Below are 16,952 nucleotides of genomic sequence, written 5' to 3'. Positions count from 1 at the left end.
GCAAATAAAAGCTAGTTAGAAGTGCACCACACATAGGCCTCAAATTCACAATACTGCCAAGCTAATCATCATTTGTTGTAAATCCACAGTCATTTTTGAATAAGAACGTTTTGGGGTTGTGCAATCAATAACAGGTTGTGTAATCAGAAAAAAAATATGAAAAAAATAGTTAATGAGAATGACGACTCTGCTAGGGTCGTTACAAACTAGGGGTTCTGTGTTTCAATATTTGAGGAGGCCAGATTTGATGAATTTAGGCTTTTAAAGTAAGTGACATTTTGCTTTGGAGTGGGGGAGTGCCTCGTAAAGAAAGGCAGCAAGTCAGTTTGGGAAAAAAAAAACATTTCCTTTTTTGGTTTGGAGGGGGGGGGGTCTATCTGGGTTTTTTTGTGGGTTCTAGCTGCAGGGGGTAATTAGCAAATGTTCCAATGAAATGAAATCTAAAGTGAAGTAGTGTGAAAATAATGTTTGATACGTTTTGAAGAGAAAGACATACTTCAAACAATGTGTTTAATATTTATGAATATTTTTAGCAGTGGTGCACCAGTCGTGTTGAATATCGCCCTCTACCGGCAGCAATCTGATAAGGCTGGGTGTAGGACTATAGTAGCGTCTTGTGACCAAGACTAGATTAGCGCGCCCGTGGCCTAGACTGGTCCCCCATGACGTCGACTGTTAGTGCTTGTCTGATCTGACTTTATGTCTGTTACCCATCTCCATTCACCTGCACGTGCTCGACTTGGTTTGATAACAACCAAAATCCGCCGCCGTAGGATTTTTTATAAACCCAGGCGAGAAATTAGAGAGAGTTGTGGTAAAGCACATGGCGTTTCGTTCGTGACATTTGCCGATACAGTTCAGGTAAGGTGAATTATTATTAGTTGTAAGAGCAGTAACAATTCTGCTTTTGTACGTTTTATTACACTATTTTACAAATCAACAGAAAAAGTTGAAGTAAGCAGGCAATTAGAAACCGGACAGGACACAATTTGTATGTTTTAACTGGTTTGTGTCCATTTTCATCCCCATACTATCTACCTACACTACAGCATTATTTATTGCATAATAATGGCAAATGTTATCATCAACATAGTATTAGTAATACGAAGTCAAAGACATGGAAGATGGCCAAACCATTGTAACCTCCGTGTACTCGAGGAACAATGCCATTTTTATAGCTGTGTTATGTGTATGACTCTTTAGACTTTAGTATAGTATTACTTAACCACAGTAGTTTTATTTTATGTTGAGTCAACAATTGATAAGAGTTTTTTATGTTTTTATTAGTTATCCCAGAATTGCGAGATACTTATCAGATCCCGGAGCGAATTCCCAGGTTGTTATTTTGACTGCCGAGCCACGCAAATTGGACTAAAGAAGCGATGCGACAGCTTCATAATAACAACCTGGGAATTCGCTCCGGGATCTGGTAAGTTTTTGTCCTTTTTCTTCAAAAACATTTGATGCCAATTGGTGTTTAGAGTGTTCATTAGACATTGAGGATTAAGTTTGTGCCCTAAGAATTTGTATTATGATTTTTGAAAGTTGTAAAAATGGGGCAAATCTGGTGACCAGCTGCACCGAAATTCAAAATTATACGTGTTGGATCAGATTGTCGTTTGCTCGAGAGAATCTTGTAACCTAGTTGCGATAATGTAACCCTCCTGCCGACGGCGTAGCCAGAGGTTACGAGTCATTCTCAATCGATTCAGGGCGAAATATTTTAGTCAACAGATTTGCTCATTTTTTACCACTTTCAAAAATCATGACACAAATTCTATGAACACGAACTTAATCCTCAATGTCTAATGAATAACATTCAAAAACACAATTGAGAAAATATTTTGAAAAAAAGGACAAAAACTTGCCAGATCCCGGGAGCGGAACAGTCACAAATTTTCCAGGTTCTATTTTTGAACCTGTCGCTGGTTACCAAACGCTGACCCCAAACGCTGAACCCAACCACAGGTACCAGCCAATTGAATTGACGACCTGCTGACCGAGCTGCAGCCGAGTTTGACTAAACCATTCTGTAAAAGGGGTGTAACAATGGGTGCAGCTGCAGTGCGGCAGTGCGCTAAGTGAGTGAACAGCGGGCATAGTAAACGGACAGCGCACACGCCCTGCCGCGCTGCCTTACATGTATAACACCCCTTTTACAGAATGGTTTAGTCCAACAGCAATGAACATCGGGAAGTCACAAAATGGCAAAGCGACAGGTTCAAAATAGAACCTGGGAAATTTGTGACTGTTTCGCTCCGGGATCTGGTAAGTTTTTGTACTTTTTTTTCTAAATACTTTCTCAATGGTGTTTTGAATGTTATTCATTAGATATTGAGGATTAAGGTCGTGTTCATAGAATGATTTTCGAAAGGGGTAAAAATTGAGCAAATCTGTTGACTAGCTGTCGAAATTGTATGTGTTTGACCATTTCGCCCTGCACAGATTGCGTGTGACTTGTAACCCTCCGGCTCCGCCGTCAGCAGGAGGGTTACGTTATCGCAACTACTCGTAACCCTCCCCCCCTGGTGGCAGCGGGAGGAGGGTTACGTTAACGGTTATTGCAACTACATGTAGCAGTGGCGTAAGATTTGGCTTTCTAACAAAATAGGCCTATTAAAGGGTTAACACACGTCATTGGTAATGGGTTTAAAAAAAATACAAATGTTGTAAGAATTGTAAACTGCTTACCAACCAAAAGGACCTATTGTTAAATTGCAAAAAAATAGTTAATGGCCTGATGTTTCAACCATATCAAAGTTTTGTAGAAGTCTAAATGACCACACACACAGCATCCTTAAACATGTTACTTGTAAGGCGCCTTCATGAACCTGTTTTTGTGTTTTTTGTTGTTGTTAATAGCCTTTGAGAAAGACTCTGTTATGGTCGAAACGGCAGGCTATTTATTAATGTTGTAATGCGATAAGAGTTTTTTTATCCCCATGGCAATTAATACATTAAAAGGCTAACAAACTGCTACAAAAATATTAAGTTCATTCTGACCTCCGCTTTCCAAACAGTTTTCTTGGCAAAAGAGTCAATAAAGGAACTTGGTCTTAAGTCAGAACAAACAGTAGTTTAAATGGCAAAGTTTTACTGAATGAGTCCCAAGTCTAGTCCCAAGTCTATAAAGTCCAAAGGATAAGACTGTTTATAGTTACAGAATTACTCCACTCAAAAACTAGGTAACTCTTGTTACTTTTTCAAACTCCTAAGTATGTATACTATATAAGAATTTGTGCTATTTGTTTGTAGGTCAATGTGCCTCGAAATTGCGTGGTTTTCCTTTTACTTTGCGAACTAACACGGTCGGCCATTTCCATAAATGGCCGACCGTGTTAGTCGACGAGGTAAAAGGAAAACCACGCAATTTCGAGTCACACTTGTGTGGATCATTATATTCTACTTTTAAAATATCTTTCTAATCATATGCATTTTATAACAAATGGTTACAAACGCTTTTCAAAGACCAACTCGACCGATCCAAGGCAACGTGTTCCTTTAAGTGACAAATTATCTCTTTCTCAAAAACTACGTTACTTAAGCGGGAACTGTTTGTCACAATGTTTTATACTATCAAAAGCTCCCCATTGTTCATTACCAAGTTAATTTTGATACTAACAATTAAACTGCGCCAATAAAGTATCTAAACACTTACAAATGGTCAGATATATCGGAACCTGAAACAGTATGCCAAAAAATAATTATTCATTTCGAGTCACCGTTAATTTCTGCACATTTTGACACATCTTGTGTTGCGCTACGATGTTGTTTGGTGGATTTACGGGCACTTGAATTTCAAAAGTCGAATTTAAAAAGTTGCAAAAGCCCCTATTCAAGCTAAATCGTTGTATTGTGACGAGTAAGATCGGCGTTTCTTTTGCTCGCCTTTTATAAATGATGTTTTTTTGGTCGCGTTTTGGATAAATCGGTTGCGATGAACATACTCACCAATAATTGTCAGTAACCAAGCAAAGGGGTCAAAGATGGGAGGCATACAACAATGGTAAGACAGGGAAAGGTGTTTCAAGATAACAGGAAAGATGGCTCAAACGACCAAACAGGAAAGAGGAACACAAGATGTGTCAAAACGTGCAGAAATTAACGGTGAATAGAAACGAACAATTAAATTTTTGTATACTATTTCAGGTTCCGATAAATCTGACCATTTGTAAGTGTTTAGATACTTTATTGGCGCAGTTTATTTTGAGTAATTACCAATAGTGTCCAGTGCCTTTAATAAATGCCTGTTTGAACGTGGGTAGATCTTGAAAGTCTAAACAGTTGGGAACATTCTAATGGGATACTTTGGAACATTAGCTGACTAGGTTGCAGCAGACTTTGGCCTACTACATGTAGGTTAATTTCAAATATTTACATAGTTCTGACCATTGTGCAATTGCACCTTGTAAACCAATAAATGGTTATCTGAGAAATAAATCATAATGGGTTGTACAGGGCCTACTTCAAACCATGGAGGTAGAATTAACAAACATGCTATGCATGTATTGTATACCTTGAAGCTGTACAAAACTGTGGTGAGTGATTTCAGATGCCCTCGCATGGGATTTAAAGTGCTAAAGAACTGCATATTATTATCAAGTTTGATGATTTGTTCACAGGTTGTTTGTATGTTGTGTTTTATTGAAACCAAGAGAATGAGACATTTTGAGTGCCTGTGACATCATTACGCTTGGGTAATTTTGTCTGTATACACCTAAACCAAACCAGTGCACCCCCGTACAGTGTCCACCGTATCTCAAAAAGGCTAATGGGAAATAAGTGTACTTTATATAAATGAAAAAAAAACTAACGCTCTTTCCACTGAACAAAGTCATTGACTTCGTGCAAATTGATCAGGCCCAAGTTTCTCTCCAAGTTTCTCTTGGAGAACCACATGGAGTGCCAGAGCGGACATGCTGCGATGTCAAATTGAAATTTTTATCGATTAATGCTTTCAGCTTTACAATTATGAAAAGTATTCCATCTGTGATCAAACCCCCCTCTGTGTGTTATAGTGGTCGTTTAACAACCAGAAGAGAGGAGGAATTTTTTTGATAATTCTCCACAGGCAGTAGTTTTTCCATTCCCAAATTTCCAGGAATTCAGACCACAGAAATTTAGTTTTGTGGTTGCCAGTCTTACTTAGTAAAAGGAACACGTTGCTTTGGATCAGGCGATTTGGTCCATGAAAAATAGTTTTTATAAAATCTATATGGTTAGAAAGATTGTTTAAAAATAGAATATAATGATCCACACAAATATGCCTCGGAAGTGCATGGTTTTCCTTACACTTTGCGAACTAACATGGTCAGCCATTTTATGGAGTCAAAAACTTGACTCCACAAAATGGCGTGCCGCGTTAGTTCAGGAAGTAACCATGCAGTTTGGAGGCATATTTGTGTGGATCATTAACTTCTACTTTTAAAACATCTTTCTAACCAGACCTACATCTTATAACAAACGGTTTCAAACTCTTTGCGTGGACCAACTCGACCGATCCAAGGCAACGTGTCCCTTTAATACTGGACTGTTTGGTTAACATTTGTTTAACATTAATTTTGTCCGATGACTGCACGTGGGCAACAACATGTACACATGTAGTCCCGTCTGATAGTCCTATAGAATTGCCCCCAAAACCATAAAAACACTGATTTACATAATTCATGCAGATCATGCTGAACAATGATGTGGCAAGGTATGTTTAGACCATCAAGTTGAATTAAATAGTTCAAACAGCTGGTTTGCATGGTTTTTATTGTCAATTAATTATTACAACTATTTGTATAATTGTTTACATATCAAACAATATAAGCTCTAAATTTAATTGTTTATATCAATTTTCATAAAACAAGCCATTGAGGAACGACATGTTGCTACCACATAAACATTTAATAATCATTCTGAAAAGCAGTAGTCTCCCATTAGTTAAGTAGTCATACATAAAAGAATATCGTAATTTGTACGGTTGTATTTTACAGCATTGAGGCAAGGCAGTTTATCCTCAGTAATAAGGGCTTTGAGGGGAATTTAAATTTGAATTTAAAACAATGAGCACCAATGCAATGGTAAGGGGCACATCAGTTCAGTACAATACAATACAAAACAATAATACTTGATTGCCCTGCATGGGAAATTCCTTTGGCATTTTTCCTCACATAAATACTGATGTTACAAAGGGGAATGTTCATTGTATTTAGTTACATTTTAACAATGTATTTAGTTATATAAACATTGTTTGGATTTTGATTTTGCAGACTTCACTATGTCCACATCAAATACACTTGCGATAGTTCTGCTGTCGCTGTGTGTCGCACTCGCTGAGCGCTCAACACTAGATGACTACATAAACACGTGCATGGATGGCGTCAGCCACAAGAGCAAGCCTGGCAAGGAGGATGAACTTTTCCAACAGGTTGGTTTTGATGTTTCTTGAGTCATAAAAAAGACTCTCCCCGATTCTGCAGAAAGTTCCCTGAAATTAACCCACACTTTCCATTTTCTAATGAACAAGTTTGTAAATCTTCTTGATTAATGGAAACTGTTAAATTTCTAAATGTACCTCTAAATATTGCCCTGATTGTTGCACAAAACCTCCCTAATTGCAAGGAGCAAATGTTGGTGGTTGTAGTCATAATGGTTAATTTGATTTACCTGGGAGCAAGGGGAGGGTCTGATTGGGGGGGGGGGGGGGGTGGTGTTACAGTGGCTTGACACCCCCAGTGGTTTTTAGGGAGGGTTTACCTGGGGTACATGTAGTTACTCACAAAAATTAATGACCATAATGACTTTTTCGGTAAGAAGCACTGCAGATTTTGATAATGCATTTCAAATTTGGAGAAACTGTTCCGTTTGAAGGATTGTAGTTTTAGAGAGAGAGGTTATAGGGGGGGGGGGGGTGTTGGGGATTCAAAAACATTTAAAACTAAATATGCATGAAACATTTCCAATTACGGATTGATTTCCCTGTGTGGACGACCATATTCTGATTTTTTTCGGCGGTATCTCAAAAATGCTACTTTTTAAATGAAATGTTTGCGTTTTTTTCCTTCTTATAAATCTGACTTAAAACAATTAATGGAGCAGTTTCAAAAACCAAAGCTTAACTTTGCCTTTAACTAAAATCATCTGTAAAGGCACCATTCACGTTTGGTAATTGTCAAAGACCAGTGTTCTCACTTGGTGTATCCCATCATAACCATAAAATAACAAGCCTGTGAAAATTTGGGCTCAATTGGTTATTGAAGTTTCGAGAAAATGATAAAAGAAAAAACACCATTGTTGGATAAATTTGTGCTTTCAGATAGGAACAAAAGAATTCTAGCTAGACGTCGTTGAATATTTTTGTGAGAAATTACCTCTTTCTCAAAAACTACGTTACTTCAGAGGGAGTCATTTCCCACAATATTTTTTACTATCAACAGCTCTCCATTGACGTTACTAAGTCAGTTTCGAAGTTAATATTTGTTTTGAGGGCCCTGATGTTTTTAATTTGTTTTGTTAACAAACTATTCCCACCCTCACACATCATGGTACCTAAACTTATTAAATTCTCTCCTTCGCTCTGTTTCAGTGTGCCCCGTGGAAGAACCGTTCCTGCTGTACAACGGCAGTAACTGAAGACATGCACGTCTCCCCTACCTGGTATAACATGGACTGGAGCCACTGTCCCACTCCGCTATCGGAACCCTGTCAGAAACACTTCATGCAAGACCTCTGCTTCTATGAGTGCTCTCCTAACGTGGGTCCATGGCTGGTACCTGTAAGTATGCTTTACCCTGTCATGCCCCACCCCTGTCAAAACTACACCAAGCCTGATACTTCACGATGCACCCTGGGCCCAAACATTTGCTTAGCATGAAATTTCTTCCTTGATAAAAACATGATTACCAACCAAATTTCAACGTGATTTTTAGGATAAGCAAACAACAGCTGAATACCAGTAACAAGAAATATGCAACAAATTGAAATTTGGTTCATAATTATGTTTTTACCAAAGAAGAAGTTTCATGCTTAGCAAATTTTTGTGCTTAGCAGCTCTATGAAATTGGGCCCTGGTGATTGCCTTGGTTCCCTTGAAATGCTGTAGTAGAAATGTACTCATAGGGGTGCCCTTTGCCACAGACAAATTGCCTTAGTGCCCTTGCCCTTTCAAAAGCAAATCATAGAGGCTTTCTACAAGACTGCCATTTGCTAATAATAATAATAATAACAGTGGCTTCTTATATAGCGCTCAGGTTTGTCACGCAGTGACGCTCATGGCGCTTCAACATTATTACCCCTTGGCACTGGGCCTTAAATCATTCCTTAAACCATCTCGGCTCATTGAGGAGTATACAGCATGTGAAACAACCATGATTTGCTACCACGCTTATACCAATCACAAGAACCATCCTCTGACCACACTGGTACCCATTTACCCCTGGGTGGAGAGAAGCAATTATAGTGAAGTGTCTTGCTCAGGGACACAAGTGTCACGACCGGGATTCGATCCGACACTCTGCTGAACAGAATCAGCAGAGCTTGAATTCGGTACTCTTATCTGCTCGGCCACGACACCCTGCTACTGCAGCATGCATTCCCTTAGGAAAACATGCTTACCTCATTTGCTATGTGGATTTCATACTGTATTTCAAAGTTAAATATAACCTTCCCAGATGTTGTAGAGGGTAGTTTGGCAAACACAATATCAATATAGTTGATCCGACAGTCACCTGAACAGCTATTGTTTTCGTCAAGATTTTTGTTTGTTTTTCTAATTAGTAATCTTTCACTCTGTCAAAAACCCATAGGTTTTGTACACGCATTTTGTTATCTCCAACAATGATACTCTGGCTTAGTAAATGTAGTTTAATTAAAAGAGTCAGATCCTATATCGTGTTTTAAAAGCTTAGGTCATGAAGTATGGATCAATGTAATCAGCTTAAAGGAACATGTTGCCTTGGATCGGTCGAGTTGGTCTATAAAAAGCGTTTGTAACCGTTTGTTATAAAATGCATGTGGGTAGAAAGATGCTATAAAAGTAGAATACAATGATCCAGACAAACATGCCTCGAAATTGCGTGGTTTTCCTTTTAGTCGTCGACTAACACGGTCGGCCATTTATGGGAGTCAAAAATTTGACTCCCATAAATGGCCGACCGTGTTAGTTCGCAAAGTAAAAGGAAAACCACGCAATTTTGAGGCAAACTTGTGTGGATGATTGTATTCTACTTTTAAATTATCTTTCTAAAAATATGCATTTTTTTACAAACGGTTACAAACACTTTTCAAAGACCAACTCGACCGATCCAAGGCAACGTGTTCCTTTAACTGAATCGATTAGTTTGTTGTGACCATCATGTTGTAAAATTTGTATAGGCGTGTCATCTTTGTTTTTACAATCAAGCTGTGAAAAAATAAATTATTCAAGTTTATTGCACTGTACATAGTGTAATTGCTTTGCCCGCTACATTGTAGTTTGTTATAGCTGATTATTCATGTTTAATACAATCACGTTTTTAAATAGTTCAAACAGCTGATTGGGATGGTTTTGTGTTGTCATTTATTAGCCAACTGTCACAAACAATGGTCGCTCTAAATTCAATTGTCTTTATCAGTTTTCATGAATAAAAAAAAGTCACCATGGAACATTGCCATCACATGGGTATTTAATGATACCTCTGAAAAGTACATTCAATAATTGCATTGTAAGTAGGCTTATTGTGTCAAACAGCCGTTCTCGGTGAAGTTTGAAGTAACTTTCGGGTACTTTTAAAATGTGCTTTGAAGAACAAAGCCCAACGTTTCCATTTGTGTATCATATGTTCACTCGCCACATTAATTTTATGCCTGCTGAAAATTCCATCATACCTCAATGGATTACCTTCTCAAATCCAATCAATACACTAATTTTCTATTTTAAAGATTAAGCTTTAGACTTTTCTTTTTAAAGACAGTGGACACTATTGGTAAATATCAAAGACCAGTCTTCTCACTTGCTGTATCTCGACATAAGCATAAAATAACAAACCTGTGAAAATTTGAGCTCAATTGGTCGTCGAAGTTGCGAGATAATAATGAAAGAAAAAACACCCTTGTCACACGAAGTTGTGCGCTTTCTGATGCTTGATTTCAAGACCTCAAATTCTAAATCTGAGGTCTCAAAATTAAATTCGTCCGAACACTAAAATCAATTTTCTTTCTTGAAAACTATGTCACTTCAGAGGGTGCAGTTTCTTACAAGGTTTTATACTATCAACCTCTCCCCATTACTCATTACCAAGTAAGGTTTAATGCTAATAATTATTCATAAATACCTCAGACAGTTTTGCTATTCCTATTGGTGGAGAGCGCATCACGTGGGTGTGTATAAACCTTTGTTTATGACCGGTAAAAAGTGTTAATTCATGGCGTGACACCAGCCTTGCACCTGTTCTTTAAAGACAATTTCTTCATTCCCATTGGTCGAGAGCAACGGCTGAAACAGTTGTGCCACATTATGCGATAAGCGCGACGCGCACAGCATTCCCTTATAAGGAGTTGTTTACCCGAGGGCGGCGGAGGGCTTACCCATTTCATAGCTGGAGGTGTGTTGTGTTGAAAGAAATCATTTAACAATAATAATTTTTGCTTTTATTTTACTTTTTGACCAAAAAAGTGATGATGTTTTTGACCGAAAAGGTATTTATGAATGGGAATCAAAGTGTGTTGAATCGGTTTTCAACTAGTGGTTTAAGCCCGCCGAGGCCTGGTTCTTGATAATTTACCTCGACTTCGTCTTGGTAAAATTATCAAGAACTAGGCTGCGTTGGAATTAAACCACTAGTTGAAAACCTCTTCACCACACATTGATTCCCTTATTTTGACTAATACCAATAGTGTCTACTGCCTTTTAAACAATCTTTTGTCTAATTTTGTGTTATGTTTGTGTAATGTTGTTTTGATCAGTTCGCTCTGATCGTCTTCAGGACAAGTCTCTGATTGTCTTTAGCAGAAGTCTCCTGAAGACAATCAGAGGTTACTGATAAAAACGTTGAGTCGTTAACCACCAGTTCTTTTTAAAACCATCAGTTCTTTTTAAAATCATCACTACTCAAAAAGAGATATTCACATGGTGTTTCTGCCAACCTCTCTTAGTTAATGTTTTACTCCAGTCTGTTTACAATAAGTGGTGTTATTATTATGATCTCGGGATTCTCAGTGAAGCATTGTACAATTGTAGCACGCTGTGACTGGGTCCATGGCGTTTTGTACACCCGAAGGGGAAAATGACACCCGAGGCAAAGTTTGCCACCGAGGGTGTACAAAACCCATGGACCCCAGTCACAGCATGCAACAACTGTTTTGTTATACTTGTGTATAATTGTTATTCCTCTTCTCGAAGTTCTGTTCCACAGTTGTTTCGTACACAGCTCTGGAAATCGACCAACGCTGGGACTGATCAAGGTGATGTTCACCGGTGTACATCACTTTTCATGTTACCTGGCCCGTCGAGCCATGTAACATGCGTTTTTGTTGCACGTCATATGATTGGTTGTCGACCAATCAAACTTCACAGTTTGTAATCGAGGTATAACAATTGTGTTTGTTATTCTTGTTCATATTTTTGTTCTCTCTCTTCACAGCATAATATCAGCATCCGCAATGAGAGATTTGTAGGGGTTCCACTGTGCCGGACAGAATGCGACGCATGGTTCAATGCATGCAAGGATGACTACACATGCATGGAAGACTGGTCAAAGGGATGGGATTGGTCTACGGGTAAGCTTGTCTAAATTTCGTACCCCCTCATGCCATTATCACTAGTGTCATAATGATTCATAGTGATTTATTATTACTTACTTTAGATTATATTGTTTCTGTTTAATTTAATGCGCTTTAGATTTTGTTACATTTCTATGTACTGTTTTTTAACTCTCACAATTGTTCTTTTTTTTTGTTCAACAAGAGTATGGAATAAACGTATTATTGAATTGAGGTGAAGAGAAAGCTAGCCTGAACATCTGACGTCACACTTCAAGGCTCATGTACTATGCCAGAGAGTGACCTCTAGCCTTGGTCAATCCCTGTCCATAATGACCCTTCACCTACATTCATTTCATGTAGAGATATGCAGTCAAAAGCCCCTTTCACACGAGAGCAATTTAGCAAGGGTCCCTTGCTAAATTGTAGCATGGTTGTAAGATTTTACAAAATGCACCTCATGTGAAAGGACACAACATTTTGGAGTGTCCAGGGTCCCTTGTCAAATCTTGTCCAACATTGCTACATTTTGTCGGAGGTCCGGACCTACGACAAAATCCTACACTGGCGGAAGTTTTGACTAAGGACGTGGGCTACATCATCGTGTGAAAGGAACCCTTGTTTATTGAACGACGTCCTAGGTGAAAATGCCCATTCAGCGCATGCTATTGTGGGTGCTATCTTGTCAAACTAAGGTGATCAGGATTACCAATTCGTCATATCACTCTCATGTCGCACAAGGGTTGTTAGTTTTTTAACTTTACAGTGTGAAAGCTCACAAAATCAGTCACTCATGGTGATAACAAATAAACAATCCACGCTCCTTAATTTTGTAGCAAGGGACCCTGGCTTCATTTTGGCCGTGTGAAAAGGGCTAAATTCTACTGTACTGAACATGTACTGTACATAATTATACATGTGGACATTGCATGCAGACGACCGGAATTAAGCTTTCCATAACCTGTGTTTTGATTTGTCTTTGGTGATGTTTGTCAGCTGCACCCACATCGACTCCGACCAATCAAAACACAGCTATGGGAAGCTTATGTCACTGCCTGTTTATCCAATAAAATTGTTGTATCCAATGAAATCCCTGGTTCTAAAAAGCAAATACCTGTCTTTATTCAAAAGTTTGATTATTCTAAATTGCCAATTCATAAATGGCAAATAATAAATGATTTTGTGTTATTTTTCTCTTTATTCACCACTTTTCCCGCAGGCTCAAATAAGTGTCCTGCTGCTTCGACCTGCCAGACCTTTCAAGAGGTCTTCAAGACAGCCGAGAAAATGTGTCAGACCGTTTGGGGTGGATCGTTTGAGGTTGTGGACGACAAAGAGCCGTGCATGCTGCTGTGGTTTGATGGAGAAAATAACCCAAACGATGAGGTATGGTCACATGTTTAGTAGAGTAACATTGTGGGCTTTCCACTGGTGTTGTGTATGATATTGCCTTTGATCGGGCGTGTTGGTCTATGAAAAGCGTTTGTTATAAAATGCTTATTGTTAGAAAGATGTTTTAAAAGTAGAATACAATGATCCAAACAACATGCCTCGAAACTTCATGGTTTTCCTTTTACTTCGTAAACTAAAACGGAACCCCACTTTGTGGATTCCCCAACACAAAATGGCCGATTGTGTTAGTTCGCAAAGTAAAGGTAAAACCACGCATTCTCAAGGCATATTTATGCATTTTATAACAAATGGTTTCAAATGCGACCAACTCGCCCAATCTTGGTGCAAACATTGTGGGGTGCAATGCTAAAATGCCACACAAGAACAGTTCCTACCTAAAAAGATCATCACACAATGTCTATGTATATTTGTATATAACCAGTGAAGCTGAACGCCATCAAATTGTTTTTTTAATTGTATGGTTTATTCATTTGACTCATAAAACGACGAAAAGGCTGACACCATTCAACTTTGCACATATTTACATTTTGAAAAATTTACAAAAAGTAGCTAAAGAAAACATCAACCATTGTGTCAATAAGGCATACAAAAGTATACATCAACACACACACAAGATGACAAAATCCTCAACTTTGCAGCAGCTGTCACAATAAGTGATTGAAAAATGAAAAGAAAATTACATTCAGTGTTTTGCCAATTTATAAAAAGAGGTGTTTTATAGGGACACGTTGCCTTGGGTCGGACGAGTGGGAAGTATAAAAAGCATTTGTAACCGTTTGTTATAAAATACATATGGTTGGAAAGATGTTTTAAAAGTAGAATACAATGATCCACACAAATTTGCCTCAAAATTGCGTGGTTTTCCTTTTCCTTTGCGAACTATTGCGATTTATGGGAGTCGAAATTTTGACTACCATAAATGGCCGACAGTGTTAGTCGACGAGAGAAAAGGAAAACCACACAATTTCGAGGCATATTTGTGTGGATCATTTTATTACTTTTAAAATATCTTTCCAACCGAATGCATTATATAGCAAACGCTTTTCAAAGACCAACTCGACCGGTCCAAGGCAACGTGTTCCTTTAAAAATCGTTTGTGAATGCAACAGCCAGAGATGTGGTTGGTACTGGCTGTCACCTCACTATAAAGCGTAGATGGTTCAACATTGTAAAAAACATTCAATGCCATTTCTTTAAATTTTTCTCAGCGAGTAGACACAGTATTTAGCTGAAACTTTCACATACACATGTGCCTTTTATTGTATCTTTCTTTATAATCTGCTTTGGACAAAAGCCATTTTAGGCCACAAATAAAGCATTACGTTGGAGACATTAACCAATCTTTGATCCTACCCTTAATCTGCTTTGGAATGTGTATGTCTTGGACAAAAGCCATTTTAGGCTTTGTATGAAACGGCGACTTCAGCTATGGCTATATTACTCACTTCTGCCTATTCTTCAACACTGGCAGAGACGTCCTGATCTAGCCTTAGCTGTAGACGAAGTAGCGATTTTGAACACTGCCTTAGTCCAAAGAACATGTATTTTGAGATAATTTAATGTGTATAACTTTGCTTGTTGTGAACAGATAGCATTGAAGGCAGCTGAGGCTCTACTAACAGTTGGATCCGCTCCAACCCTACATACTGTATGGAAAACGCTAATGGCATGTGCTACTCTATGTCTTGTAATTCTACATGATCTAAGATAGCCTTCTCAAATGTATGTGAGACGCTTAAACACGACTAGGTTCTACTTAATTTTGATCAACTGTCACCACCGATGTACTCAACTGTTTTGGTTATTTCTAGGCCCGGGCGCCTTGTGCGACTAGTGTCGTAGTCATGATTAGTGGTTTACTAAGTCAAGTCAGGACTACTGTTTTTCAACTACTCGGTTAATCGTGCTGCCAGGACTTCTACAACAATAGTCATGACTACTACTACATGAATGTTGTACCTGTATGGTGAACCAATTGTGGTGCTCACAACTATTCGGGACTATTTCGGAAGTTGCCACTATTTGAGGCGCAACTAGTCGAGTGGCAAGTTTCACTAGTTGCCCAGGCCTAGTTATCTCCACATTTTTATCTTTTTTCTTGTTGTCTTTTTGGTTTTGGGTAGGGCTTCATCAGTTTTTCGACATTCGATTTTGATGTTTGGTTTTTTGGCGATTTTTTGTCGCGTTGATCTTCTTTTTTTTTCTTGCAATAATTGTTGCCTTTGAAGTGAGTGAAATTCTATGGAGTAATTCAGTGATTTTATGGTGATATAAATTTTTTTTTTAAAGTGTGTGATTGAGTCCTGTATTCAAGAAACCATCGACCTGACAGAAGAGGAGAGTGTTGCTGTCAGTTAAACCAATATGGTTTATCGATGGTCAAAGCCTTATTTTTTCGTCAGATCACAGGTAAAACTAGTCGTATATTAATAAGTATTAATTAGAGATAAAATATCATGGACAAAGAGAACATCATCGTACACGAGGCTGTTCATTTCATATCATATAGACTTGACGTGGGATGTTGTGGCCAAGTGGATAAGAGCACCAAATTCAAGCTATGGTGGCCCTGAGCAAGATACTATAATTGCTTCTCTCCACCAAGGGGTAAATGGGTACCTGTGAGGGCAGAGTTGGTTCTTGTGATTGATAAAGCTTAGAAGTGCATATTTGTTGCACAGGCTGTATGAGATGGTTTAGGGAATGAATTGAATAGCTTGGTGACCAGCCGTCGATTTCAACAAACTCTTCCTAACTTGGGACTTGGGACAAGTGAAGTTCCGTATCCAAAGACTTAGGACGCATTGAACCCATCCTAAGTTAGGACGGGTCTCTCGTCCTAACTCGAGATAGGATTAATCCTAGCGTTTCGTAAAATCGGCTGCAGGAGTAATAATTTTGGAAGCACTTTGAGACGCCCTTAGGGTGTGAACAGCACTCTATAACCTGTTTTTGAGATGAACTGAGAGGTTTACATAACACTGACGCCTTTTCTATGCTTTTATATCCTCCATAACTTGGCTGAGGTACATGTTCCTTGTGGCATTTTTAGCCCTCATCTTCAAACCAAAGAGCAGTAAAAGTTAATGTTGATTCCAACTATAGTTACGTTGATTCCATCCTTAGTTTGGTTGATTCCAACTTGGGGAGGAGCATGAATAAGTTTTGCCTTTTCAATCGAACACAAGGGTAGAATAACTGTAACCGTACTACCAAGTGCCTTTCAGCTGCACAGTTTGTGTTTGTGTGGGCCATGTTTGTATGAATCTCCCCGTTCCATATGAAAAGTGCCTTACTCTTCTAGCAGTATAACATTCAAGGCATCATTGAAGTGTATAATGAATGCATTTATATAGACTCTTAGATGGTATTAGGTCTAGCCCTGGCGGCCTTACACTTTCGTATTGTACTACAGTGGCATCCTGGATATCAGGGTACATTTCTTGGGAGGAAAATTTTCAAAGCTTCATAACTCAAATCTTTACTGTAAGAAACCACTTATTTCAACAGATTCACATTCCATGGCAGCATATATTTGTCTACGGTGGGTTTTGGTCGTCATATATTCTTCACAAATACGTCATTTTCCATGGAATGTGAATCTGCTGAAATAAGTGGCTTCCTGCAGGTAAGATTTTAGTTATGAAGCTGTGGAAATTTTCCGCCCCATAAACGGGCCTTAACAGTTAGGACTCTGTATCTCTGTGTAGGGCACAGAGGAAGAGTTCTTGATAGGGCTAGTATTAGGTCTAGTTCCTGTAAGTTTTGTTCCTGTCCCTAGCTGTCTTAACCATAGGTATGCATGCATTTGCATA

At 38.6% G+C, this 16,952-nt stretch overlaps 1 protein-coding gene across 1 annotated transcript; it reads left to right on the top strand.

Moving 5' to 3' along the window:
* Nucleotides 1-697: 697 nt before the first annotated feature.
* On the top strand, nucleotides 698-15,271 carry LOC117293860 (folate receptor beta-like). The gene is made up of 6 exons (XM_033776327.1): nucleotides 698-861; nucleotides 6,258-6,415; nucleotides 7,574-7,762; nucleotides 11,607-11,742; nucleotides 12,944-13,110; nucleotides 14,726-15,271. Exons 2-6 carry the CDS (start codon nucleotides 6,266-6,268, stop codon nucleotides 14,846-14,848), a joined length of 765 nt encoding a protein of 254 aa, XP_033632218.1. The 5' UTR covers nucleotides 698-861; nucleotides 6,258-6,265; the 3' UTR covers nucleotides 14,849-15,271.
* Nucleotides 15,272-16,952: the final 1,681 nt, after the last annotated feature.

Source organism: Asterias rubens, chromosome 8 (assembly GCF_902459465.1).
Source record: "Asterias rubens chromosome 8, eAstRub1.3, whole genome shotgun sequence".
Taxonomy (NCBI): Eukaryota; Metazoa; Echinodermata; class Asteroidea; order Forcipulatida; family Asteriidae; genus Asterias; species Asterias rubens.
This window is presented reverse-complemented; position numbering and strand designations above follow the sequence as displayed.